General features: G+C 45.0%; 2 protein-coding genes across 2 annotated transcripts; both read left to right on the forward strand.

Moving 5' to 3' along the window:
* The first annotated feature begins 11,568 nt into the window (after nt 1-11,568).
* LOC139837901 (uncharacterized) lies at nt 11,569-12,210 on the forward strand. The gene has a single exon (XM_071827211.1). It carries the CDS (start codon nt 11,569-11,571, stop codon nt 12,208-12,210), a length of 642 nt encoding a protein of 213 aa, XP_071683312.1.
* Nucleotides 12,211-22,155: 9,945 nt separating this feature from the next.
* On the forward strand, nt 22,156-23,884 carry LOC127341684 (acyl transferase 7-like). The gene has a single exon (XM_051367618.2). The coding sequence runs from the start codon at nt 22,319-22,321 to the stop codon at nt 23,624-23,626; it is 1,308 nt and encodes a 435-aa protein (XP_051223578.1). The 5' UTR covers nt 22,156-22,318; the 3' UTR covers nt 23,627-23,884.
* The last annotated feature ends 3,857 nt before the right edge of the window (nt 23,885-27,741 follow it).

Genomic DNA, 27,741 nt, shown 5'->3' on the forward strand with positions numbered 1-27,741 from the left:
TATGACTTCCTATATATGAATCTTATTCTCCGGACCATTTCGTACCTCCTCGTGATGTCCTGGATCCCATCCGAGACTCCGAACAAAACTTCGAACTCCATTCCTTATTCCATATCTACTTAAACGACATCAAACCTTAAGTGTGTCACCCTACGGTTCGCGAACTATGTAGACATGGTTGAGACCTCTCTCCGACCAATAACCAATAGCGGGATCTAGAGATCCATAATGGCTCCCACATATTCAACGATGACTTAGTGATCGAATGAACCATTCACATACGATACCGATTCCCTTTGTCACGCGATATTTTACTTGTCCGAGGTTTGATCATCGGTATCTCTATACCTTGTTCAACCTCGTCTCCTGACAAGTACTCTTTACTTGTACCGTGGTATGTGGTCTCTTATGAACCATTCATATGCTTGCAAGCTATTTAGACGACATTCCACCGAGAGGGCCCAGAGTATATCTATCCGTCATCGGGATGGACAAATCCCACTGTTGATCCATATGCCTCAACTCATACTTTCCGGATACTTAATCCCACCTTTATAACCACCCATTTACGCAGTGGCGTTTGATGTAATCAAAGTACCTTTCCGGTATAAGTGATTTACATGATCTCATGGTCAAAAGGACTAGGTAACTATGTATCGAAAGCTTATAGCAAATAACTTAATGACGTGATCTTATGCTACGCTTAATTGGGTGTGTCCATTACATCATTCATATAATGATATAACCTTGTTATTAATAACATCCAATGTTCATGATTATGAAACTAATCATCTATTAATAAACAAGCTAGTTAAGAGGCTTACTAGGGACTCATTGTTGTTTACATAACACACATGTATCAATGTTTCGGTTAATACAATTATTGCATGGTATATAAACTTTTATCATAAACATAAAGATATATAATAACCACTTTTATTATTGCCTCTTGGGCATATCTCCAACAGTCTCCCACTTGCACTAGAGTCAATAATCTAGATTACATTGTAAGGTACCTAACACCCATTGCATTCTGGTGTTGGTCATACTTTGCCCTAGGGAGAGCTTTAGTCAACGGTTCTGACATGCTCAGAAACGTATGTATTTTGCAATTCATTTGCGTCTCAACGCATCACTCATTTTCTAAATGAGTCGGCATTAAATATGTTTGGTCTTCTGGTGGAACCTTAATTCCGCGGTCTGAAATATGTCACTAATATTGTCATACACAATATAGCTTCAAAGTTCTGACACTATCGGAACTACACCAAGTTCTCAAAGAACCTCTTGACTTAACATCCTCAGTCATTGTCAAAACAATGACATACTCTGCCTTCGTTTGTAGAATCCGTCACAATATTTAGAACTCTTCTAAATCTAGCATAGACAACTTCTAGCTCATTGTGCTACCTTTTAAACAACACTTAGTCTAATTTGAGATTGAAATTTTATTTTTATATATGACAAAACAAATATCGGTGCAACACCTTACAGCGATTTGTTTGTCATTTCTCCATACAAAACTATATATATATATATATCCTTGGTTCTTCTTAAGCACTCAGGGATATTCTTACTGTTTATCCAATGATCATCATATGAATCATTCTGGTATATGCTCCTAACCATTTAGAGCATAGGACATCTGATATTGTACATATTATTCGTGATCTAAAATCACTCATGTGTTTTTACTCATTGAGTGTCAGATACACTCAAGTCTTGTAAAACCTTCACATGAAAAGAACACCTTCTTTATATTGAACTACTTCAATATTCATTCTATGTACTTTTTAACTTAAACTTTTATGTGTTTCAATCCATCTTCATAGATCTTGACACTAAATATGTTTCAGTTCATATCCTTTCATCGAAGTTTAATTCTCAATGAAACATTTTTAATCAATTATATAATTACATTATTTATAATCAACGATATGTCATCTACATAAAGTATTACAAATATGTCTCAGCGCTCCCACTTAATTTCTTGCAAATGCAAGCCTCTTCATCGTCTCTGATGAAATCATAACTCTTTGATCATTTCATCCGGTGAAGATTCCAACTCCGCGATACTTACTTCATTCAATTGAAGTTCGTATTCCTATCTAGTATTCCACGGACTAGCAAAACTCTTGGTTGTATCTTGTATACACCTTTAATACACACTTCTGTTAAGTAATGTATGTTGCCATCCTACTATCATATCTCATAAAAGAAATATGTAGCGATTACTAGAATAATCCACATAGACTATAAGCATCGTTACGGAAGATCTAATCTTATCGTAGTCAATTCTTTGAACTTTGTCGTAAACTACTTTTCGACAAGTTGAGCTTCTTCAATGATATTCCATCCAAGTCCATCAATTTTATAGATCCATTTACTTTCAAAAAGTATTCATCTATCTTGGATTTCATGGCGTAGAGCCATTTTAACGGAGTCAGGGCCCATCATAACTTCTTTGTTTGTAGTTGGTTTATCATTGTTCAAAATCAATCCTTTGTCCACAAATCATTTATTTGATCACAAAGTAAACCATACCTACAAGGTTCAATAAGTACTTCGATCTCCATGGCTAAAACACTTTGTAGTCATGGAAGCTATGATCATCGGGCCGCTTCCGGAATCAATTTCTGATGCTGCGCTACTCTGATCATTATGCTCAGGTTCATAAACCTTATCAAGTTCTATTGTCCTCTCACTCAAATACTTCGCTAGAAAACAATTTCTTGGAAATAAGCAAGTAACATTAACAAACACTTTTGTCTTTTACTTCATAGTGAAAAGAATTCCCAATCAATTCTTTGGGATAACCAACAAAGACATTCATCCGATTTTGGTTGTAAACTCTTAGACCAAAATTTAAAGAAAGGACTATTATGGTTTATACCCATGCCATAACTTGTATGGTGTCATTTCAACGGATCATGATGATGCTCTATTTAGTGTAAAAGCGGTAGTCTCTAAAGCATAATTCAGAAAAATATAATGGCATCAATATTTTATCTCATCATTGACCCAACAAGGTTTGGATACATCTCTCGGATACTCCATCATCACTATGATACTCCAAGAAACGTGAGTTTTAGAACAATTTCATAACTCTCTTAGATGTTCGCTAAAACTCGTAATTCAAATATTTCCACCATGATCCAATCATAGATATTTGACTTTTCTATTACGATGATTTCCACTTCATGCTGAATTTTATTTGAATCCATTCAAATGTTTCAAACTTCGTCCTTATCGAATATATCCACATTTATATACTCAATTTATTGTTGGAAGTTTTCATGAAGTAGAAGAATCTCCCGCACACAACTATGCCCAGTGAACCACATACATCATCATGTATATTTCCACTAAGTTAGTTGCCCATTCAACTCTTGGCCTATGAACGGTATTTTAGTCATTCTCTTTTAGAAAAGATTTGCAAGCGCCAAACGATTCAAAAAATCAGATGACTCCAAAAATCCATTTGCATGGAGTTCCTTCATGCGTTTCTTTCCAACATGACCTAAATGGCGGTTCCACAAATAAGTGGAATTCAAATCATTTTCCTTATGGCATTTTAGCGTCAGTGTTATGTATGTGTGTTTCACTATTAAGATTTATAATAACTTATCCATTGTACATGGAGTAATGTCATAATTTGAACAACTCATTGTTTTCATTTGACCAGAGCAAAATAAAAATTATTAAGTTCTTTATTATAAATTCTACGGGCTAGATAGAATGCCAACGACGAACATAATAACACTTTATTTTTTGTTCCAGACGTGCATTCCTATCATAGTCCTTGTCAGTCACTTAGGCCATTGTATTCTTGTATTGCGTTGTTTTGTATGACACTTCATACCAACCAATATGGTACTAATACCCAAGAATTTCATTGTGTGACCAAACAAGGAATACATCCATAACAAGTATATCATTTATATACACCTGAGCTAGACTTTCTAGCCTTTTCTTTTCTTTCTGCCAAAATATATTTTGTAGTTTCTCTTTTAGCTTTCCTCATTATTCAGAAAAACACTTTAACATCATTAACTTCTAGGTTTGTTGGTCAAATACCAATAGCCTTGAGGTTCTTACTTTGAAGTTGATCATCATATGACAAGTGTTTCAGATTTCACTATTAGTAACTTTGTAATATGATGAACAATTTCACTCATAATTTTATCCATCATATCATGACGACTTTTCCGAGACCATGTCTGTACATGCTAGGCTCGTAAAGTTTAACCTCAGTATTCGCATGTGCAAATCTGGCTTGCACCCGTTGTATGCACACGTAGAATCTATACCTTAGTATTCGAAACGACGAGTCTTTAGCAATGGTGCATACTAAGGACGATCACTTCATGGATATGCGAATATCGTTAGTGCCCCAATAGTTGGAGGATTGGGACGCCTTGCGTCTTCAACCTTCGTACATTCCCATAAAACTTATGAGTTTATGTAGCCTCACCAAATTATATTCTATCATCTTGCAATAAGGTCTTAGATATCACATATATCTCATACCTTGATTATTTCTGAAAACTAAATTTTCAGCTCCTTACTTTTCAAACAAATTTGAACTTCAAGTTTCACGGAGACAAGATAACTTTAGGTACTAATTGAAACCATAGCTCTTTGAATCAACAATGTGACGTTTACTAAAAGTTTGCAATAGGACTTAATCATTTCTTGATTCTTTAACAATACGGTACCAGTCCGTAAAGTTTCTTGTCAGATTTTTACAGTATTTCTATCTCAATTACAAGACTAGTGCATGGTAGAAAACGGATGCCAATACTACAAAATTAATTCAAAATACTGCTCAGACTAGGTTCATGATAATTAGTTCATGTTTTAATCTAATTACTAATGAACTCCCACTTAATACAACATCCCTCATAGTTGTTAAGTGGTACACGATCCACATCCACTACACCAAAACCGATCATCACGTGAGATGATGTAGCTTCAATGGTGAACATCAACATGTTGATCATATCATCCATATGACTCGTGTTCAACCTTTCGGTTTCCGTTGTCCCGAGGCCATGTCTGTACATGCTAGGCTCGTCAAGCAAACCCAAGTATTCCGCGTGTGCAACATGGCTTACACCTGTTGTATGTGAACGTTGAGTCTATCACATCCGATCATCACGAGATGCTTCGAAACGACGAACTATATCAACGGTGCATACAAGGGGAGAACACTTTATTATCTTGATATTAATGTGAGGGATCATCTTATAATGCTACCGTCGCGTTCTAAGCAAAATAAGATGCATAAAGGATTAACATCACATGCAATTCATATGTGATATGATATGGCCCTTTAGTCTTTGCGCCTTCGATCTTCATCTCCAAAGCACGGACATGATCTCCATCATCAACGGGCATGATTTCCATCATCGTCGGCGTAGCGTCAAGGTCCATGGCGCCGTCTTCATGGTTGTTCACCTCATGTAGCAACTATTACAACTACTTTGAAATACTACTCAACATGAAATTTAAATACAACCATAAGGCTCCTGCCGGTTGCCACAATACAATAATGATCATCTCATACATATTCATCATCACATTATGGCCATATCACATCACCAAACCCTGCAAAAACAAGTTAGACGTCTCTAATATGGTTTGCATATTTTACGTGGTTTAGGGTTTTCGAGTAAGATCTAATCTACCTACGAACATGAACCACAACGGTGATACTAGTGTTGTCAATAGAAGAGTAAATTGAATCTTTACTATAGTAGGAGAGACAGACACCCGCAAAGCCACTTATGCAATACAAGTTGCATGTTGAGCGTGGAGCAAATCTCATGAACGCGGTCAAGTAAAGTTAGCCCGAGCCGCTTCACCCCACTATACCACAAAGATGCAAAGTACTCAAACTAAATACAACATAAGCATCAACGCCCACAAAACAATTGTGTTTAACTCGTGCAACCATCTATGCATAGACATGGCTCTGATACCACTGTTGGGATTCGTAGCATAGAAAACAAAAAATTTCCTACCGCGAGAACGCAATCCAAGCCAAGATGCAATCTAGAAGATGGGAGCAACGAGGGGATAAACAAGACTAACCCTTGAAGATTTCCAAAGCCTACAAGAGGAGGCTCTCGTTGCTGCGGTAGACGATCACTTGCCGCTTTCAAAAGCGCGTAGAAGATCTTGACGGTGCCACAATTGGGCAGCACCTCCGTACTCGGTCACACGTTCGGTGTTGATGAAGACGACGTCCTTCTCCCCGTTCCAGCGGGCAGCGGAAGTAGTAGATCCTCCTCAGAATCCCGACAGCACGACGGCGTGGTGGCGGTGGTGGTGGAGAACTCCGGCAGGGCTTCACCTAAGCGTATGCGGGAGAAGTGGTGGAGGAGGAGAGGCTAGGGTTTGGGGAGAGGGGGTGGCTAGGGCGCCGGCCATGGGCAGCCCTAGGTGGTGCGGCCTAGAGTGGGCAGCCCCCTCCCTCTCCTCCTCATTATATAGGTGGAAATCCCCAAGTGTTGGTATCCAAGTCTTCGAATAATACCCGAAACCAAAACCTTCCATAGGGACAAAACCTACCCAAGGGGGGGAATCCCACTCAAGGTGGGACTCCCACCCCTTCCTTGGGGGGTTGGCCGGCCACCCTTGGGGAGTCCACCTTGGACTCCTCCCCTTTAGGGTTGGCTGGCCATGCAAGGTGGAGTCCCTCCGGGACTCCACTTTCCATGGTGATTTCTTCCGGACTTTTCTAGAACCTTCTAGAACCTGCCATAAATGCACCGGATCATTTCCAAACTTGGAATATGACTTCCTATATATGAATCTTATTCTCCGGACCATTCCGGACCTCCTCGTGATGTCCTGGATCCCATCCGAGACTCCGAACAAAACTTCGAACTCCATTCCTTATTCCATATCTACTTAAACGACATCAAACCTTAAGTGTGTCACCCTACGGTTCGCGAACTATGTAGACATGGTTGAGACCTCTCTCCGATCAATAACCAATAGCGGGATCTAGAGATCCATAATGGCTCCCACATATTCAACGATGACTTAGTGATCGAATGAACCATTCACTTACGATACCGATTCCCTTTGTCACGCGATATTTTACTTGTCCGAGGTTTGATCATCGGTATCTCTATACCTTGTTCAACCTCGTCTCCTGACAAGTACTCTTTACTCGTACCGTGGTATGTGGTCTCTTATGAACCATTCATATGCTTGCAAGCTATTTAGATGACATTCCACCGAGAGGGCCCAGAGTATATCTATCCGTCATCGGGATGGACAAATCCCACTGTTGATCCATATGCCTCAACTCATACTTTCCGGATACTTAATCCCACCTTTATAACCACCCATTTACGCAGTGGCGTTTGATGTAATCAATGTACCTTTCCGGTATAAGTGATTTACATGATCTCATGGTCAAAAGGACTAGGTAACTATGTATCGAAAGCTTATAGCAAATAACTTAATGACGTGATCTTATGCTACGCTTAATTGGGTGTGTCCATTACATCATTCATATAATGATATAACCTTGTTATTAATAACATCCAATGTTCATGATTATGAAACTAATCATCTATTAATCAACAAGCTAGTTAAGAGGCTTACTAGGGACTCATTGTTGTTTACATAACACACATGTATCAATGTTTCGGTTAATACAATTATAGCATGGTATATAAACTTTTATCATAAACATAAAGATATATAATAACCACTTTTATTATTGCCTCTTGGGCATATCTCCAACACCTCTCTCCGCCGCATTCTCTACAGCAAGTCCCCCCCCCCCTCCCAAATTGCGCTCCCCAATAGCGTCAATTGATTCCTGCAATTGAAGCCTCTGAACGTACACATCGATCCACTCGAAATGCCTGCATTTCTTCAGGATCTGAAAACAACAACGTGAACCCTAAATCCCAAATTCGAGGGAATAACAAGAAAATCGAGAGAAAACACAGAAATTGGAGCGAGATATAACCTTATCCCCCTCTCTATATGGCAAGCTCTCGCATGCAAGGAACTCACGTCCACGGTTGCCGTTCTCGTCCGTCTTACAGATCGACCGCTTTAGAGGCTCCTGGCGTGGGCAGTCAGGGCATCTTGTCAAAGGCACGGGTCCATACTGCGGCCATGAAGAACGGGAGGTCGAAGAGAAACTAGACAACACCCGCCTGCCGGAGAAGGGCTGCCGCTGGCGGAGAAGAAGAACAATGGGACGCGGGGAAAGAAAGGGGAAGCAATGGCACGGGCACGGGCGCGTGGAAAGAAAGGGGAAGCAATGGCACGGGCATGGGGCTGGCTCGGGCTCCCATTTTGCAACGGTCACCTGGGTAAGCTGTGGGTCCGGCGCGCTAACGTGGACAAGTTGTGGGTCCCACGATGATCTGGATAAGTGAAGACGTGTCCACTGCGGGGCACCAACAGCGGCCCCACTTGCCAGCACCAACCAACGTCAACTAAACGGGAATCCTCCGTCCGAGCTCCTTCTGCGGGTTTCACACAAGGTCTTGGGGAAAACTGAGGAAAAAGTAAGGAGCTGGGGAAAACTGAGTACAACTAAGGACCCGAGGGAACGGAAATAGAAATCCTTAGTTTTAAAGCACATACGGGTCATTGGTTCTAATCAAACATCTATTTCATATGTCTTCATACTATGAGGCTTATCTTATTTTGCTTTGCATGTTTCTGCTTCTTTAATTCTGCATTGGCCAATCATTCAAGTATGACACAATAGAAGGCAAGGTGATGCCCTCAAACTTAGTCGTGTGTGTCATATTCCTTGCATACTAGACTTAGTTTGCATACAGTTCATTTTTCTGCCGTGTGAACCAATGTATGAGGCATCTTTTTGTTTTTTTTTTGCGTTGGTGAAAGGAACGTATGACACCTAGAGGGGGAGGTGAATAGGTGATATCTGAAATTTTAATTTTTTTCAGTTTAGAGTTGACACAAAGGTAAATTCTCTAGATATGCAATTATGTCAATTTACCTACATGACAAGATACAATCAACAATGCACAATACAAGATACAAGTAGTAAAGTGCGGTAAAAGGATAGAGGTAACCGAGGTGGAGCACGCGAAGACACGAGGCTATGATTCCCGTAGTTCCTTCCTTGTAAAGGGAAGTACATCTACGTTTGGAGAGGTGTGGTGCCACGAAGGCCTCACCCAATTCTCTGGTGAGCAACGCCACAAAGGCCTAGCTCACGCTCCACTAAGCGGTTGCCTTGAGGTCGCAACCGGCACCTTTACACAAAGCTTGGGGCACACATCCACAACCAAATTGGAGGCTCCCAAGATGTAACCACGAAGCTTTACACGAAGAGTAGCTTCGAGGTCACCTCACAAAGATCCACTAAGAATGATGATGAAATACAAATCCCTTTGGTGGAAGTATAGATCTAGATCTCCTCTACCAAATCCTCAAATATGGTGAAGTTTGAGTGAGGGAGTAGAGAGATCTAGGAAATTTAAGCTCTAGCAATGGAGTTCAAGAAGATGTGGAAGAAGGGTTGACTCCATTGGGGAATAAGGAGCCTTATTATACCACCCCCTCCCCCCCCCCCGAGGATCCTGCCGTTGGAGGCTCCCTAGCCGGGAGTACCGACGAGGTTGGGCCGATACTATCAGCCCCTTGTCGACGTGGCAGACGGCAGCGAGCGGGAGGAGAGGGGTTACTGCGGGAGGGAGGGAAGCCGGTACCACTGGCCATGCCGGGGCGGTACCACCGGCCATGGTACCGGTCGCGCAGAGCATGGTTACTGGGAGAAAGTGTATCTCGTCAGTACCATGGGCGGTACCCAGGGCGATACTATCGGCCGTGTCCTGGCGTTGGCACCGGCCCCTCACCGGCGGTACCACAGGCCAGGGGAGCTCCCATGCACCAGCTCTTCTCCCTTTTTCTTCTTCCCACCTCTTCTCCCTTTTTCTTCTTCCTTTCTATTTATTTCCCTTTTCCTTTTTCAAACTTGATGCAAACATAAATCCCAGCTGTAGAATCCTTGAATAAAAAATCTGAATATCCGTATAATTCTCTAATGACTTAAATCATCCATAGGTCACTCAAACGAGAGTTAGGAAGACACCAAGTTTAGCTCTTCAATCTTTCGGGCAATAATTCGACAATTATTCTCATCAATAAAATCCTACAATTCTTATACAAATAATTAGTTAAATATAATCATTATCATCAACACCAAAACCACTTCAAGGCGATATGTTCTTTCAGTTGGCCAATGATTCAAATATGACACCATGGAAGGCAAGGTTGTGCCCTCAAACTTAGTCGTGTATGCCACATTCGTTGCACACTACACTTAGTTTGTGGCCACTCTCTTTTCCTGCCTTGCGACCCAATGTATGAGGCCTTTTATACTTCTGCAATTCTGCATTGACCAATGATTCAATTATGGCACTATGGAATATAAGGTGTTCCTCTCAAACTTAGTTATGTGTGCGACATTTCTTGCACACTAGACTTAGTTTGTGGAAAGTTCCTTGAGCTGCTGTGTGACCCAATGTATGAGGCTTCACTAATGTTTTTAGTGTGCTTATTCATCTAGTTGTGAGCAGCCACCTCTAATGGCATATGGTTTTGGTGCAGTGTGAGAAGATCCAGCTTAGGGCATATGCGGAGGTTCCCGACAAGGGACCATCCAAGAAGCGTCGAGGAAGGAAGGCTAACGTCAGCCACTTCCATGACGACGTAAGGACGGATCACTTCCTCTGGATCATCTTCAAGCCCACCTTCGAGCAGCTCCCAATCCCTGCCAAGTTCGTCAAGTCGTTCGGGCCCATCCCTTCGAACATCATCGTCCGCAACAACACTATCTGCAGCTAGAGGATGACTAAGAGGAAAGAAGGCGACGACACATTCATCGACCAGGGTGGGAAGCCTTTGCCATCGCCCATAAGCTCAAGATAGGCCAGTTCCACGCCTTCAAGAAGGTGTCCTCTTTCGAGTTCATGTGGTCATCTTCAATCACACCTGCACTGAGGTGAGGACCATGTGCCCGGACCATGGCGATGCCACCAGGTGTGTCATCTTCGAAGAAGAAGTATGAAGCTTTGTTGGTATTGTGTCGCTGCTGGTATTCTGTCTCTACTATTCTGGTGTCGTGTCTAAACTATGGTGTCTGAACAAGTGTCGTGTCGACTAGACTGAACCTATTTCGTATCGTCTATGATCTTTCTAGTATCTTGCATTATGTGCTTGCATGAAGGGAAGAGGTAACCAAAAGCTGATTTTGGGTTGCAACCAAACAACATCATTCATGTTTTGGGCTGCTACTTGACATTAGAACCGACCTACCAAACGGCTAGAGCCTAAATCTTAACGGAGCCGAAAAAACTCTTCGCGACCTACCAAACGACATGCCGTTTCTGCCCGTAACCCATCTGGAACACGCATGGGTTCTTCTTCCTAGCGTAGTGGTGCACGAAATCAAACCCAGACTACCAAGCGAGCCTTAGATTATTGATGCATGCATGCTACAGCCTACAGCAGACTAAAACAAACTCTAGACTTGACGCCTTCACCATAGACCATATGGAGCAGTATGTTCGCCTCTGGGACCTTGTCTCGAACATCAACCTTACTCCTGGCACTGAGGATTCCATTGTCTGGACACTGACTCCCAATGGTTGCTACTCGGCCAGATCTGCCTACAAGGTCCAGTTCATGGCGGCTTTACCTTGCCCCTTCGGCAACATCGTCTGGAAGACTTGGGCTCCCCCGAAGTGTCATTTCTTCGCCTGGCTTGCTGTCCAAAATCTCCTTTGGACCGCTGATCGTCTTGCCAAAAGAGGGTGGCCACACCCTCCTACTTGCCAGCTTTGTAGATGCTCCCCAGAAACGGCCCGGCACCTCCTTTTTGAGTTTCGCTTCTCCAAGAGAATATGGATGGCAGCGGCCTCGTGGCTATCTTGCCCGGACCTTATCCGTTGTCTCGGCACCGGGAGACCTAAGGTGCCGGAATACTTGCAATCTATTGTCAGAACCCCCACCTCTTCTACTAAAGGCCTGCGAACTGCAATCATACTAATTGCCTGGGAGATTTGGAAGGAGCGAAATGAGCGTGTGTTCAACAATAAATCCTCCCTACCCTCGGAGATCATGCTCAAAATAAGGGAGGAGGGCAAAGACTGGATTCTTGCCGGTGCTAAGGGCCTAGCAGAGCTCGTGGGCTGACCATATCGTAGTGGTTTTCTCTTTCGAGGGAGGGGGGTCTGTTTGCCCCCCCCCCCCCCCCCTTCCCTCCTCTTTTTTTGTTTTCTGGCTCTTGCCATCCCCTTGTTTGCTTCTCCTATATTAATATAAGGCAAAAGCTTTTTTGCCCGTTTCAAAAAAAAAAAAGGCATGCTCAAAGGACTCCCCTGCCTATTTTATTTCCCTGATCCGGTAGGGTGATTGAGTTGGTAAATAGCACTCTGTTTTATAATATAGGCCATTCTAGCAAACTAAAATAGTTTGTAAACTGATTTATATTATAGAACAAAGCTAGTAATACAGTAGCCTCTCCTATGGTTATGATTTTAAAACAACAATTGTGTGACCATATATAATAGGATCAGTTCAGATAAAAGATGCAATGTTGTGAAATTTAGAGGCATTTACTAACAAATCCAGGGTGCAAGGAGACTGCTAGGCTAGTATGTACGGAAATTCAATTCGGTTCCCGGGTGCATATGCTCCCTCTAACAACAAAACTAATTTCAAAGTGTGGAAAAAATTTGATAAAAAATTCTACATGTACATCTTCATAATATATGTGTATGCGTCAAGTTTCACGAAAAAATAATATTTTCCGTGACCTATGTAAAAAAGAGAAAAATTATCCTGTGAAAAGCATTGTTTTAAGCACTAAACTTTGTCTTTTTTACTCACGTCACATCATAAGTTCATTTTTTATGAAACGACTTTGTGAGCGCGTAGCACATGAAGATGTACGTGCGAATTTTTTGTTACAATTTTTTAAAAATTTAAAATATGTGTAAGATGCATTTTAAATATAGGGAGCATATGCTCCCATGTTCCAAAACACCACTCCTAGTATGTATAGCATTACAATAGTCAGAATGGAACAAAATATAGAACGACATGAGTTAGCAAACTTTGTAGGACGTCCCAAAGACCAGAGAATCCGGGTGCTTATAGGGCTTGATTCTATCAATCATGCAATCGAACAAGATTGCATTTCTCTATACCACGTGTGTATCTCAATATAGAAACATAATTATTTTTGGACTACTTATAGTAGAAGTAACATAAGTAGTAATATCACAACCCCAAGACGTTTTGGTGATATGGCATGACAACAAATGAAGAAAGTGAGTGGGGATGGTAACTAGTTATATTACCATAATATCACACAACCCAAAAAAAAACCCGAAAACAAGATGAGTCTCCAGCATAATAAATAACACAGTGCATGAAACCACATATAAGTAACTACTCACTATGACTAGCCTATGAGTGGCGTGTCGCTCCCACGCCACTAATATCATTTTTGCCATACCGGTACTAGGTTATTATGCACTGCACTAATGTGATTAATGCATATAACTTTTTACCGCCACTTGAAACATAGACAACTGTTAGAATAGAAAAGAAAATATTTTTAAATTAAGTTTTTTTCTAACTCTCAGACTCTCAGTGGATTAGAATTTTTTTCGGAAAATTTCAATCGGTTGAATTTTATTTTGACCATTTCTCGATTGGACATGAGCTGATGGCATGTTGCTCCCTGGAAAACTTCAAACGGGGGACGAGCTACAAGTAACCATTTATTTTTCTAACAATCATAATTTGTATTTTAAAGTTGCAAAAAAATCTTAAATAAAATTGTAGATGTAGCCAATAATGTATGCTACAAACGTGTAAAATCTCAAAACGGAATAATTTATATTCTAGGCTACATAATTTGTATTTTCAATTATTAACTATAATAGTTTACATTTCAAGACTATATAGTTTGTTAGATTTTGTCATTTTTATGTAGCCTAGAATATACATAAGTTTGTACTAGGAAAATTACCCGTGCGTTGCAACGGATTTAAAAATATTTAATTTAATATGTGCTCACAAATTAAAAACAGTAGTATTTAATTTATAGCACTTCAAACATATTATACTTCTTCCGTCTAAAAATAAGTGTCTCAATTTTATCTGGATATGAAATGTATTTTAAATGGAGGGAGTATTTCACTTTGGTTTTGCTTTGAATTTAGTTCCTTTCTTGCACTGTACATCAATCCTCTTGTGAGCAAAAAAAATTTAGGACATAATTATAAATCCTCTTTGCGTTCATTAGGATCTGCTAGAAGTGCACATATCATGTATATCACACAATTTTGAGTATACTATAATTAATTAATTGATTTTTAAATTGTCTAAATTACATGGAAAAACAATACACAAAAAATATATTAAATTGTAATAAAATTAGGCTGAGAAGGGAAATTTCCAAGTTCTCGTTGAAGACATCATGCATATCGTAGCTCACGGCCTAAAGAGTGTTGCATGTAGCCAAACAACAATAATGAAAGTATATTTTCCCGTAAAAACAACAATAGAACTATATTGGTATGCCATCTTTTTACCTACTCACGATCTTGTGATCTTGTCTTGGAAGCTGCACCCACCGCTGAACTCGTACCCATGCCTATGTGATGGAATTTCTGTACATATGCTACACCTCCGCTGAACTCTAATTCTACAGGTGTAATGAGCACACCCATGACGGCATAGGATAGGTGATGAATAGTGGCCGAGGGAGGCGACGCGACACTTCCCACGGCGATGTTGGTGGCGCCTCGGCAGCGTTGATGAAAGCCCTAGGTAGGGAGATGTAGACGGACTCATCGGACTTGATGTTTCTCATCGATCAGGGCATCTCCAGCGGCGCGTTGTGTCCGTCGTGACCGAAAATGCGTCGTGCATCATCTTCAGTGGCACGACGCAAAGTGACCGGGTCGTCCGCAGACACGTAAACCTGGTCCAAATATGCGTCAGGTTTGCGTCTCTGCGGACGCTGCGCGGACGCGCAAAGTGTCCGCTCTGTCCTCGCACGGGCCCGTCTGGCAGCGCCACAACTGCTTCGTCTTCCGCAGCATTACTTGCGGGCGGCGCGCCGCAGCCTTTGCAGGGCCGCGTTAATGGCGTGCCTCGGCTTCCGCGAGCGTGCGCAGCTAGTAGACGTGCGCAGCTAGCAGACGCAGCGTTGATGCGTCTTCTCCGCCAGTACTGGCAGCGAGGCGTCGCTTCGGCAGTCTGCAGCCGCGTTAATGGCGATGCCTCGCGTGCCGCGCGTAGTAATGGCGATGCCCCGCGTGGCGCGGCCGTCATCCTGCCTCCGACCTATATAAACAGGGGCGCCAGCATCTCATCTCCTCCCCACTAACCCTAGCCGCCGCTACCGTAGCGCCGCTTCTGCTCAGCCCTAGTAGATCCACCATGAGCAGCGCCGGACGCGGCCAGGCTGCCGCGCCTCCACCTCCACCTCCACCTCCCACTCCACCCCCCCCCCCCTGCCTCGAGCTCCGACGAGGAGTTCGACTCAGAAGACAGCACCGACCTCCTCCACCCGGTGAGGGAGCCGCGGATCTGGCTCTCGCGGAGGAAGAAGCAGAGGAGGAGCGGGCTGCCCATGCGGCGGTCGACGCCGAGCTGGAACAGCGCAGGCTGGCGGCCACCGCTGCCGCAGAGGACACCGACTCGGAGATATCTTGGTCGTTCGATGATCCTGATGAGCCAACGCCGGAGGAGAGGGCGGCGGAGCAGAATGCCATCGTCGAGTCGTTCGAGACGCTCAAGGACGACGCCGCCAACGCGAGGCTGCAGCAGGCACTGCAAGAGGACGCGGCGGCGCACCGAGCCATAGCGGCCGCGCGGGAGGCGGCGGAGAAGCAGGCGACGGAGCGACGCAACGGCGGTGCCGGCCCGTCAGGAAGCAAGTAGTTTAGGTCTATAGATCTACTTTGTATAGTTTTTATGCATTCACATATGTACTACTTTCTATGTTTTTAACTATGTTGCAATTCAAAAAATAGATCGCCCCAGTGGGAGCACACCCAAATGCAAACGGACGCGCGGTCAAAATATATCCGTGGGACGATGCAAACGGATGCTAGCGACCACTTTTAGGCGTCCGAAATGGGTCGCGCCGCTGGAGCCTTAGGCGGAGCACGTCGCGGACGCCCGTTGACGGCCCCAAGGAAGCTGCTGCTCCCATTTGCCATTCATTGCACCAGTCGTCCTGTCCTTCTTGCCTTCGGTGAGGTCGGAGGAGAGACGTGGCGGTACGCTTAGCTGCCGATCTTGTTGTCGAGGCTATCGGTGGGGGCGTCAGCTTTGGCGCTTCAGTCCATCGACGTCAGCATAGACATCGATTTCAGCATCAGTCACAAAGATCTACATCTTGGCAGGTATAGATAGGGATGCCCCGCTTGTTGGATCGGTATTATGGATTTAGAGTGGACGGACGCCTCCGACTCTGCCTAGAACACGCCGGCGTGCGAGGCCGAAAAAAACAGGGCGCAGACACCGTCGGCATACTTCTGCAGCGCCGCAGCGGTGGCCGCTGTTGGGAAAGCGGACGATCTTTCTTGATGGCTGTCCGTTTCCATATGGCGAGGCACGTCTTGAAGTTCATCACGATCGGAGGACTAATCTAGTTCCTGTGTACGAGGGTGGTGTATATATGAGCGCTTACATAGAGTTACGGTACGTGTGCAACTTGATCTGGAGACCGAACCTGATACGTACGCTTTGTTCTCACGTAAACTCTTAGCTAAATATAATCGATCATGGACAGGGCCGCGCCAAGGTGGGCTAGCTAGGCAGTTTTGATTTGTATCTGAATAGGACTCTGTACGTGGGAAAGATGAGCTGCGCGGAGAAGTTTGACAGGCTTTTTTCTAGCGAAGCGGTGGACGGACGAAAACAAACCACAACTGAGGAGAAACCCACGGACCAATTCACGGAAACACTTCGTACTTTATTATTAGGTATAGATTGAGATTTTTTGAGATTTTACAGGTTTGTAGCATAATATCACTGGCTAGCTATCCCTAAAATTTTATTTCAGATTTTTTTAAAAAATATATAAAATATAAATTTTAGTACTTAAAAATAAATATGCATGTAGCTAGGCTTCCTTTATCCACTCTCGCTACTCCGTGCTTTAAGTAAACGGGGAACGGAAGCTACCGGGTCCATGGTAACGCACTGACAAGGTCCAAACTAGGCGTGTTGCTGTAATATTGATCCTCATGGGGTGGACAAGCAAGTTGTAGCAGGTGAGAGACCCTATCTGCTACAAAAGCTGAGTAGATCTCCAAGGACTTTTAGTCGGAGAAATGATGGTCAGCGTCGGATCAACAGCACGAGACAGACAAGTTGCCTAGTAGTTAAACGTGGACGATAATTACGTGTGAGAGTGTCCCTAACTAAAGTTCTTGAGTAGCTTTGTAAACTGGGAATATTATCGTAGTGGTGCACTGTGGTGTGGTGGACTGGCCTAGATTTTTTCCTCTCTTTCGAGAATGCGCTAGAACAAAGGTCTTGGTACTACATAAAGAAGATGGCCACCCACACTAACAAATGCTCCCGCAACTTGCTGAGTGGCTTCATACAAGATCGCAGCCGCCAATAATTATGTTCAGTAGGAGTACTATATTTCATCAACACACGGACCTAATGCGTGAATGCAGCGGTTGGTGCAGTGTGGCAATGCAACCATCATCATCATCATCCATATTGTTCCTTATAATCTAATTCATCCATGTGCCTCGCGCGCCTGAATATTTTCAGATTTGTACTAGCTTTTTTCGTCTTTAATTTAGCTGAGTATACAATGCTACATGCAGTTGCTACTTTAACCCTTTGCTTTGGAATATAAACCTTTTCAAGAGTGAAGTATATAACGATGTGAACTCAAGAAACATGTGACTTACGCGAATCATCGACCGAACAGAAGATATCATACATAATGCCTAGCCCCCACTCACTGATCAAATTGCATTCATCCACCCTTTTTCTATTTTAACACGTGCATTAGTTTGAGACTGCGGAATTACCACAGATCGATACGTATCCAGCACTAACATATTTTAGCTACTAACCTCTGGTCGGTTTTAATTGACGCGGGTGCAACACACTCCATACTCGCTTTCTTCAGGACTCCGTGTCGATTTAATCAGACCGGAGGGAGTACTACATTTTAGGTGCTCTGGGTGCTTACAAGTTATTATAAGAACACCTCAAAATGTCAATAAAAATATTGGCTTTCATGATGTCTCTTTTTTTAGTGTACGTCTCGGTTTTAGTTAGACTCGTGCAGGGTGTGCGCGCTTGATCTTACCACATCTCATTAAAGAGAAGTTTTCACAAACTTGAAAGAGGAAGAGGGAGGAGTGGATGTTTAAATCCGAGAGAAATATTGCAAATGTGTAAAAGTAGAAACAGTGAGGGAAAACAGGAAACATGTGTCCAACTACCAGCAAATATGTAAAATTCACTTGATCCTACGTGTGCTGTTCATCTGTCAATTAAATGTGAAAAAAAAACGATTCATTCACAAGCCATTTTTCAGTGAATAGCATATGCACACTATTTATTCCAAGTCAACTGATATTTCTTATTTCTATGTCAACTGGGTATTTCTTATTTCTAAGTCAACTGTCCAAAAAGTTGATCCTCTCCTTATCCGACAGATAATAAGTTGTATTACATATTTTGAAACTGGTCGTAAGCTCGACTCAGAAATAACTAGTTCTTTGTTGTTTTAAAATAGCAAGTCTCTTCTCTTTTGTGGACCTTAGAAAAATCTTGCTGGGACAATTCGGCTAACTACCACATTGGAGGTCAAGGCAACTGATCGTGGGCTCTGTTTTTTGTAAATATGTTTTCATTCTTCCAACTCTTCCAAAAAAAAAAAAAAACAGATACTTGTAGTTGACTAACTATTTGTGAAGATTTTAAGCTTTGCACTTTTATGGCCTATGCCAACATTCATACAGAAAGTACCTAAAATTATGTTATCTCCTTTTTTTTTGTTTTTTTGTTTTACGTGAACTACATTCAAACAAAAAAATTCAAAGTTTCCTAAAGTCATTTTCCAAAAAAAATCAGTTAAGAGATTATGCATCCAGTACAGAGTCCTGTCCAACTTCGACTTAGGCGTGTAGCCGTGTACAAAGTAGAAACAATCAGGCTTTTGCATCTTTTTTAAATGTGAGCATTTTATATGAATTTTTGGTGAAGGGTGTACTCAAATATTCATTGTTTCGCTATCGATAGAACAAATCTCATACTTACCTTGTTACTAACTCCCGTGCACAAATGAGTGATGTTTTATCTAGATTCGTATGAATCTAGTTAAGTTTTTGTTCTAGATGCATATGTATCTAAACAAAGTTGAGTCATTTAATATGAACCAGATGGAGTATATATGTTTGGGCAAACTTAGGAAGATTTTGATTTTGATGAAATTCATATACGAAACGTCGGAGGGGCCGCCATTGTTTCTTTCATATTCAGTTTTTGAACTTAACTAACATAATTTGTCTCGAAAATACTTTTGGGGTATTATACGTAACTACATTTTTTGCGGCTATATACATAACTACATTGTAATAGAAACTGCTGGTCAAAGTACATTCTGAAAATTGTGTGAATGTTTGAAGGTCACTTTTTTCGTGAACAAGAGAGGAAAAAAAAAACTAGTGCCGGAGTAATTGAGATGCGGCAGCCAGTGCTGCAGTGCACGCACCAAACCAAGCCACTACTCTATATAGGCTGCTGCCGCCGCAGCACTTTGTGTAAACAACACTTTCTCGTTAGCGGCGGTCTCACGCGCTTTCCGTTTTCGTGTTACGTTTGTACGCACGCAACTTGTTTGATCGGTCGGTCCTCTTCAGGCCGTCAGCATCATCATGGCATCACTAATCGACTAAATCAGTGTGTTAATTTACCTCAGCTAGCTAGCTTGCTAGACCATTTTAGAGGTAACGCGTGCCCAATATGGACTGCGTCCGTCCATGGACCCAGTAGCTGTCGCGTGCCCGCTGAGTTGGAGGGAGCATCGGTAGCATTTTTAACCTTGGAACGTTCCACAACTCCGCGTCCTTTGCTGGTCGACGAGAAATCGTCTTCCAAAGAATTTGCTGATTTTACATATGAACATGAGCTCTGGATAAGCTATTCCTGGACTTGACTTTCCGATGGATAATTGTGCCATGAATGGACAGATTCCGGCCACCATCAGTTAAGTACAGAAGTTGGTCATCATGTCCTAATTAAATTAAGTAGTAGTACATTTAATACTGCCTCTGTCAACTATTTTTTTTTCTGTCAACTAATTTAAGATGTTCTAAAATAGGCTAGATACGAATTAAGTTAAGTTTTTATTCAAGATAGGCTATCCCTTCTATTGCTGCATAACAGAAATATTATAGCACGCATGTAGAAACTAGGGAGGCGGGAAAGTGGATGTCCTGACATCGTTAGAAAACCCGCTGACAGATACTTGGCGTCGAGCATCCACCACAGGACAAAAACCTACCAACACTGAAGTTTTAAACTGCAGAAGTTCAACGCAACCCACAACAGACCAAACTGCCGGAAGTTTGAAAACAAACAAGGGCCGACAAACCTCGAGGTCCTTCAAGCAGCGACACCATCGACGAAGAACTAGTATCCCTTGCCGCCCTCGCTAAACTTGTTGCTTTATATACCAACTCGTGAGCTACAACCTTTAATCTCCTAGCATCGCCAACACTATATAACCTTATCAAAGGTTACTTCGTTACGAATGATCATAATTGACCAACAAACAACTGCATTCAAAAGGGTATACAACTTTCTGTCTCCAGGGAAATAAGCATAACACCAAACCAGACTTTTTCATAAGTTCCTGGACAGGAGCAGTCCCTAGATTTGGGCGCGTGAGGGCTGGCGGCTCCTCATGGTGAACATGGCCTTACTTGTAAGGTGGTGCCTCCTAACCAACATGATGTATCGCGGTAGCAGCATTGACGGTTAAGCTTAGTGGTGGCCTCCTGGCAAGGAGAGCGGAGGCACGACATGTTGGACAGAGTTGGATCTCGCGGATTGAACCTCCCCGGTTGCATGCAACTTGGCTTGATTTGCGATAATGCGAAGCCATCGACCCGTCCGGATAGTTTTGCTGCTGCTGACGATGAGGAGTGCTTGGTGGACAAGTAGGTCCGGATTAAGGCGGGCATGTGGGGCAATCGATAGGCTCTGGTGGCGGGCGGAGCCACCAGTGGCATCGTCTGCCGGCGTCGTAAGAGCATCTCTAGTGGCTCCTCTATATGATCCTCTAAATGTGTATAGATGACCATGAGCTGAAAAAACGCTTTCAGTGGCTCATCTAAATGGTCATCTAAATCTAGAGGACCATCCATTTCCTCTACTCATCCTCCAAATTTGGAGGACGGAGCGAGGATCATCCAAAGTAAAATCCTTCCCCACGCACGTGTTCCCACACACGTCTGAGATCAAGAGGTCCACTTGACAGTGACTAAATCAAAAATATAAACGGTCTAGATATAGACGTTCCACTAAAACCTTAAGATATCTAAAAGGAAATTTTTATAGATGATAATCTATATGGAGATATGGAGGTCAACCACTGGAGATGCTCTAACCTTGTTCAAGGCATCCACGATGCAGTCCTCTATCCCGTTGTAATCAGTGGAGCTAACTGATGCTGGTGGAGTTTAGGTTAGTGAAGAGATCAAGAGAGGGACTAGCTGGGCCTGGAATAGGACAAGCCAAGCAGGAAAAGAGGTGTGCGGGCTGGTCATGCAGTGCGCACGACAACGAGTGTTGATCGACCACGAGGCGGCTGGAACGGAATGGATACATCTACGACGAAAGCACGGACCTCCACCAGACCACCACCTTTGGCTTTGGCTTTGGCTTTGGCTTTGGCTTTTGCCCCCACCCCACCAGCACCAGCAACAGCTAGCAGTGCACCACAGTATAGCAGAAATATCGGACAAGTTCACCGTCCGACTCCCATCCTCGTCACCGGGACAGCCAGTGACAGACACCCACGCACATCGCTCCACCTATCTATAAATACCACGCGCTTCCCTCTTCCCTGCCAAGTCAAACCAGCCGGCGACCAAACCCCGAATAAAACCAGCGGCACGGAGCAGTCGGCCAGGGCCAGCCAAGCAACCACGACCTTGTCGCCGTCGCCGACCGGCTCATTCAATTCCTCCTCTCCCTCACCGACCGGCACCAACCAATTCTTTCTAGCCCCCCAATGGCGGCCGCCAAGTCCGTCGAGCGGCTGGCGCAGCGGCTGGTGACCCCGGCGGAGCCCACGCCGGCCGGCCCGCTCCGCCTCTCCTGGCTCGACCGCTACCCGACCCAGATGGCGCTCATCGAGTCGCTGCACGTCTTCAAGCCCTCCCCCGACCGGGACCTCGCCGCCGGCGCCGGCCCGGCGAGGACCATCGAGCGCGCGCTGGCCCAAGCCCTCGTCAAGTACTACCCGCTCGCCGGCCGCCTCGGCTTCACGCACGACGGCGGGCTGCTGCAGGTCGACTGCGGCGGCGACGGCAGCGGCGTCTGGTTCACCGAGGCCGACGCCGCATGCAGCCTCGACGACGTGGAGTACCTGGAGCACCCCATGATGATCCCCAAGGACGCGCTGCTCCCGCCCACGCCCGCCCAAGAAAAAGCCGACGAGCGGAGCCTCGTCCTGCTCGTCCAGGTCACCACCTTCGCCTGCGGCGGCTTCGTCGTCGGCTTCCGCTTCAGCCACGCCGTCGCCGACGGCCCCGGCGCCGCGCAGTTCATGGCCGCCGTCGGGAACCTCGCGCGCGGGAACCACACCCTGCCCGTCCCGCCGCAGTGGGGCCGCGAGGCCATCCCGAACCCGTCCACCGCCGCCATCGGGCCGCTCCCGACCCCCGCGGGCGCCAAGAGCCTCGAGTACCTGGCCATGGACATCTCCGCCGACTACATCGCGCACTACAAGGCGCAGTACAACTCCGGCGGGTCCTGGTGCTCCGCCTTCGAGGTGCTGGTGGCCAAGGCGTGGCAGAGCCGCACCCGCGCCGCGGGGTTCCACCCGGACTCCGACGTCCACCTCTGCTTCGCCATGAACGCGCGCCCCCTCCTGCACTCCTCCCTCCCCCGCGCGGGCGCCGGGTTCTACGGCAACTGCTACTACATCATGCGCGTGTCGGCGCCCGCGGGCAAGGTGGCGGGCTCGTCCATCCCGGACGTGGTCAGGATCATCAAGGACGGCAAGCGGCGGATGCCGGCGGAGTTCGCTCGCTGGGCGACGGGGGAGGCTGGCGCCAGCGGCGGCGTCGACCCGTACCAGATCACCTCCGACTACCGGACGCTGCTGGTCTCCGACTGGACGCGGCTCGGGTTCGCCGAGGTCGACTACGGCTGGGGCCCGCCGGCGCACGTCGTGCCGCTCACGAACCTCGACTACATCGCGACTTGCATACTCGTCAAGCCCTGGGCGCACAAGCCTGGGGCCAGGCTCATCACCCAGTGCGTCACGCCCGACCGGGTCGCCGCGTTCCACCAGGGAATGCTCGACATGAACTGACCGGAGACGAGCGCGACGACCAACAATTCATGAACATTGATTGAGCGATTATATTAGGTGGGTGATTATAGAACATTGTACGTACTAGTATTGGATTAGTTGTGTGGAGGGGATTGATCATTGATGTGATGGTGGTGTGAGTTTAGCTGGAAACAAATAAGCTCCTCGATTCGGGGAGTTCTGATTGGGTTTGGTGGAAAGCCAACGACTAAACTTCTCCTTTGCGGAATATAACGATTCTTTTGTGTCCTCGAGAAATTTTGTTCTTCTTGTTCTGGACATATCTCAAAGAGTCTGAAGTTCTTCTGTACCACTGCACCGGGCTGAAAACGCTTGGCCCACGCGTCGTCTACTCTAGGGCGACCTAGGGTTTCTGCCGCCGGCCCACTCCCTCACCCTCCGCACGCCTCGCTGCTACCCAAGGAGGTCGCCAGGAAAGCTCGGGTCGCCTCCGGTGAAGGTGGCGGCGAGGATTCGCCGCCCTACTGCTCTGGTGGGGTTTTTTGAAAGCTAAGGCGACGGCCGCAGGAGGAGAGGCAACGTTGACTAAGTCGGCTAGTGGCGTCTGCGGATGCTTGTCGTTGTCCTCGGCTGCATGGGCAGCGAGATGGCGGAGGTTGGCGGTCACTCCGGGCATAAAACCTAAATCCCAAACACGAAATTTCCGATCCCAAACCAATATATCCTAAACCCGTAAAACCCAAGCACATATTCAGGAAAGTTGTTTGAAATTTCCAAATATATTTCAGGAATTTTGGGTCTTTAGTCTTGGCACCAGACTATCCCAAATATCCCGAGTAGCCCATCAACATTTAAAATTTAGAAAGCCCATATGCAGAGATACCATCCACATGGATAAGCAGGAGCCTGCGAAAGCACCTACGCGGACAAGTGCAGGGTTGGCAGGCTCCTGCATCCGCGCTCGTTGGCGATTTTAACAAAAATAATCCTTTTCTTTTAGAAAAGCACAGACTGACCCTTTGGCAAACTATTTCACCGGACTAACCCTTTTGTGTGGTGTTCTTCTCATCGGTGCCACACCTCACTGTGTGGCGCTCATGCGAACGGCGCCACACATCCATGCTGACGTGGCGCGGTCGACGCTACGCGCCGTTGACCAGCCGACGTGGCAGGATGTGTGGTGTCGTTCCCATGGGCGCCACTCATTGAAAGTGTGGCGCCGATGGGAAGGACGCCACACAAAAGGGTAAATCCGGTGAAATAATTCGGCCAGAGCGCCAGTCTGTGCTTTTCTTTCAGAAAAGGGTTATTTTTGTCAAAATCGACGCGCTCATTAGCTGCTGTGCGCTGCGTGCGCACGCGTTAGCTGATGTGCGCTATGTTCGCCGTGCGTTACCTGTTGGTATGTGCATCAGTGCTTTTTTGTTTGTTGCCTTAGAGCATTTCCAGCCGCGTTCTCAAAACGTCTCCCAAATGGCGCCAGATCGAGCGTTTAGGGGACGTGTTTCCTTCGTGTTTGTTGTATTGTGATCCAAATTCATTCTAAAGGGAGGTTAACTTCTGACAAGCGGAGCGAGGCCTGTTGTCGGTAGGCTTGGAGCGAATATAAGATAGGCTTCGGCCTGTTGCCGGTACGGATCGATGCCACTGTCTATATATACCTCTTGTAAGCCGCCGGCTAGGGTTTATCAGAATATAAGATATCCCATGGCATTTGACACTCCCCGATATAGTGAAATTTTGCTGGCTGGTGCCCGTGGTTTTTACCTCTCTTTGTTGGAGAGGGTTTTCCACGTTAGAATCTTGTGTCCCATGCGTGTGTTCTTTTATCATTCTTCGTTATTTGCTTGTCGCGTTTGTAACAGTGTCGCGTTTGAGGGACGTCGTTCCCCAGCCACGTCCCCAGACGCCACCCCCAAACTTTTTTTTAACATTAAAATACTCTTTTTTTGTTTTTTTGTTTTTTATTTGATAGAGAGGAGAAACATTCCACAAAATAATACATAATTCGGAACATGGTTTACACAAACTAAGACATAGTTTGGAACATTATTTCCACAAATTAATACATAGTTTGAACCATGGTTGACACAAATTAATACATTGCAAAATAACAAAACCTAACTAGTGTTGGCATCGCAGATTTTGTGTGTTCGCTGCCAAGAAAGAACACTCGCAGGCACTCCTAGCCACCCAAACTGGAAAATCCAGCTGGTGATGGTAGCCCTGTTGGTTCTTTCGAGCAAGAAGAACCAGAAACCTCCGTGCCTATTTTCGCTGCGAAGAAACAACACTCAGTCGTCGTCCTCCACGGTGTTGTCGCCATGGTATTACCGGTGGCAGCGCGTCTCGTCGAACACCTTGACTATAATGTCGGCCTCGCCAAGGTAGGAGAATGTGAGCATGAAGCCGGCTTCAAGGTGGTGGTAGCGCGCGAACTTCTCCCATACGGTGTGGAGGTACATCTAGCCGCGCGCGTCAAAGATCATGTCCACAATCCAGCAGCAGTCGCAGGCAGCCTCCCGCAGATGCAGCAAGGCCTGCTCGTTGCCGGCGACGAAGTCGGCGAACTTGTATGGTAGCCTCTGGATTCCGAGTGGGTCGCCCTTGAGGACACAAGAAAAAGGAAATTAAAATGAGTGCATAAAATCATGATTAATTACAATTTGTAATAAAGCTCACATATGTGAAATGTTTAATCAAAACAATTGAGTATTACAATAATACTTTTATTAGACTTCATAAAAGACCAATTGTTTAACACCTGCAAAATAGAAAATAGTTAAAACATGAATTCAAAAACAGAATTGAAAACAGTAAATAAAAAAAAACAGAAAACAAAATAAAGAATAGAAAAGGGGGAACTTACCAGACTACCTGGCCGCAGCAGCCCATCACCGCAGCCCAAGCCACAGCCCAAGCACCGGCCCAAGTCGCAGCCCACACAACCCAATTACCCCTTCGCAAGGATAAGACTGAAGACAACGTCTTCGTCTTCGTCTCCAGCTCTGGACGCCCAGGAGCTCGCCACCGCGACGCCCAGGGCCACGTCCCGCGTCGCCGCCGCATTTGTTGACCGCCAGCACTCGCCGGAGAGCTATAAAACGCGTCGATAATCTCCTTTTCCCCTCTGTTCGTCTAATTCCTCACCAATGCCCGAAACCCTAGCCGCAGACCTCCGCTCGCCGCCGGCGATAGAGGCATCCCCGTGCCTCGCCATGACCACCAACCTTATCGCCATGCTCGACTTGGTCATCAGGCCAAAGGAATTGAGGCGGGGTGAGCCGTAGCGTCGCCGTCGACATCGTCTTCCCCGACACCGGCGCCGATGATTACCGGCGATGCCGACCACCATTGACCACGCCGTCAAGCCCTGCGTACTCGCGGTGAGCTTCTCTACTGCGTGGCATGCTTGCCTTGCTTGATAGCCCGCCGTAGCGTCGCCGTGTCGTGAAACCATGGCCGTCGCCGTTGTTCATGCTCGCCGGGGTTACTCCGGTGACCAATAGATGGGGGCGCCGCCGCCACCCTTAGGTTCGCTATGGCGCCGCACATCCAACCAGAGCCTCCACGCGGGCGCGGGAACGCCCTAACGCCGGCGACCATCGCCAGTTCCCGCCGGCCAGAGACCTCCTCGCCACCGTGGCGATTTTGACTCGGTAAAATCCCACGTGGCGGGTGAAGTGGACAGACCCCACCAGTCATAGACTGTGGGTGTGTTCTGTCCGGGTAGGTTTAGTTTTTTCTCATTTTAGTTTAAATCCAACAAATACTGCAACTTCATTTAATTATAGAAAATTCATAAAAAATCAGAAAAATAAATATAAGATATCAAAATTCTTATAAAGATAAACCCTATCCAATAAAAATATAAAATGAAATTTTTATTTTTAATAAAAATTCAATTATTTTATACTTGTTAATTAAGCCTTTAATTTTAATTCTAAATTCAACTAAAGTTCAATAATTAGTAAACCTTCTAAAATAAATAAAAACCAGTAAGAAAAATAAAGAAAACATTAAAGCTAATTTTCTTTATTTGTTAATTTAACAAATCCTTATTAGAAGGATTTAAATCCTAATTAATAATCACCTAATTATTAATTAATTAAAAATAATAAAATGCCAAATTAAATATTATTTTAAGTTCTAAG

Source organism: Lolium perenne, chromosome 3 (genome assembly GCF_019359855.2).
Source record: "Lolium perenne isolate Kyuss_39 chromosome 3, Kyuss_2.0, whole genome shotgun sequence".
Lineage (NCBI taxonomy): Eukaryota > Viridiplantae > Streptophyta > Magnoliopsida > Poales > Poaceae > Lolium > Lolium perenne.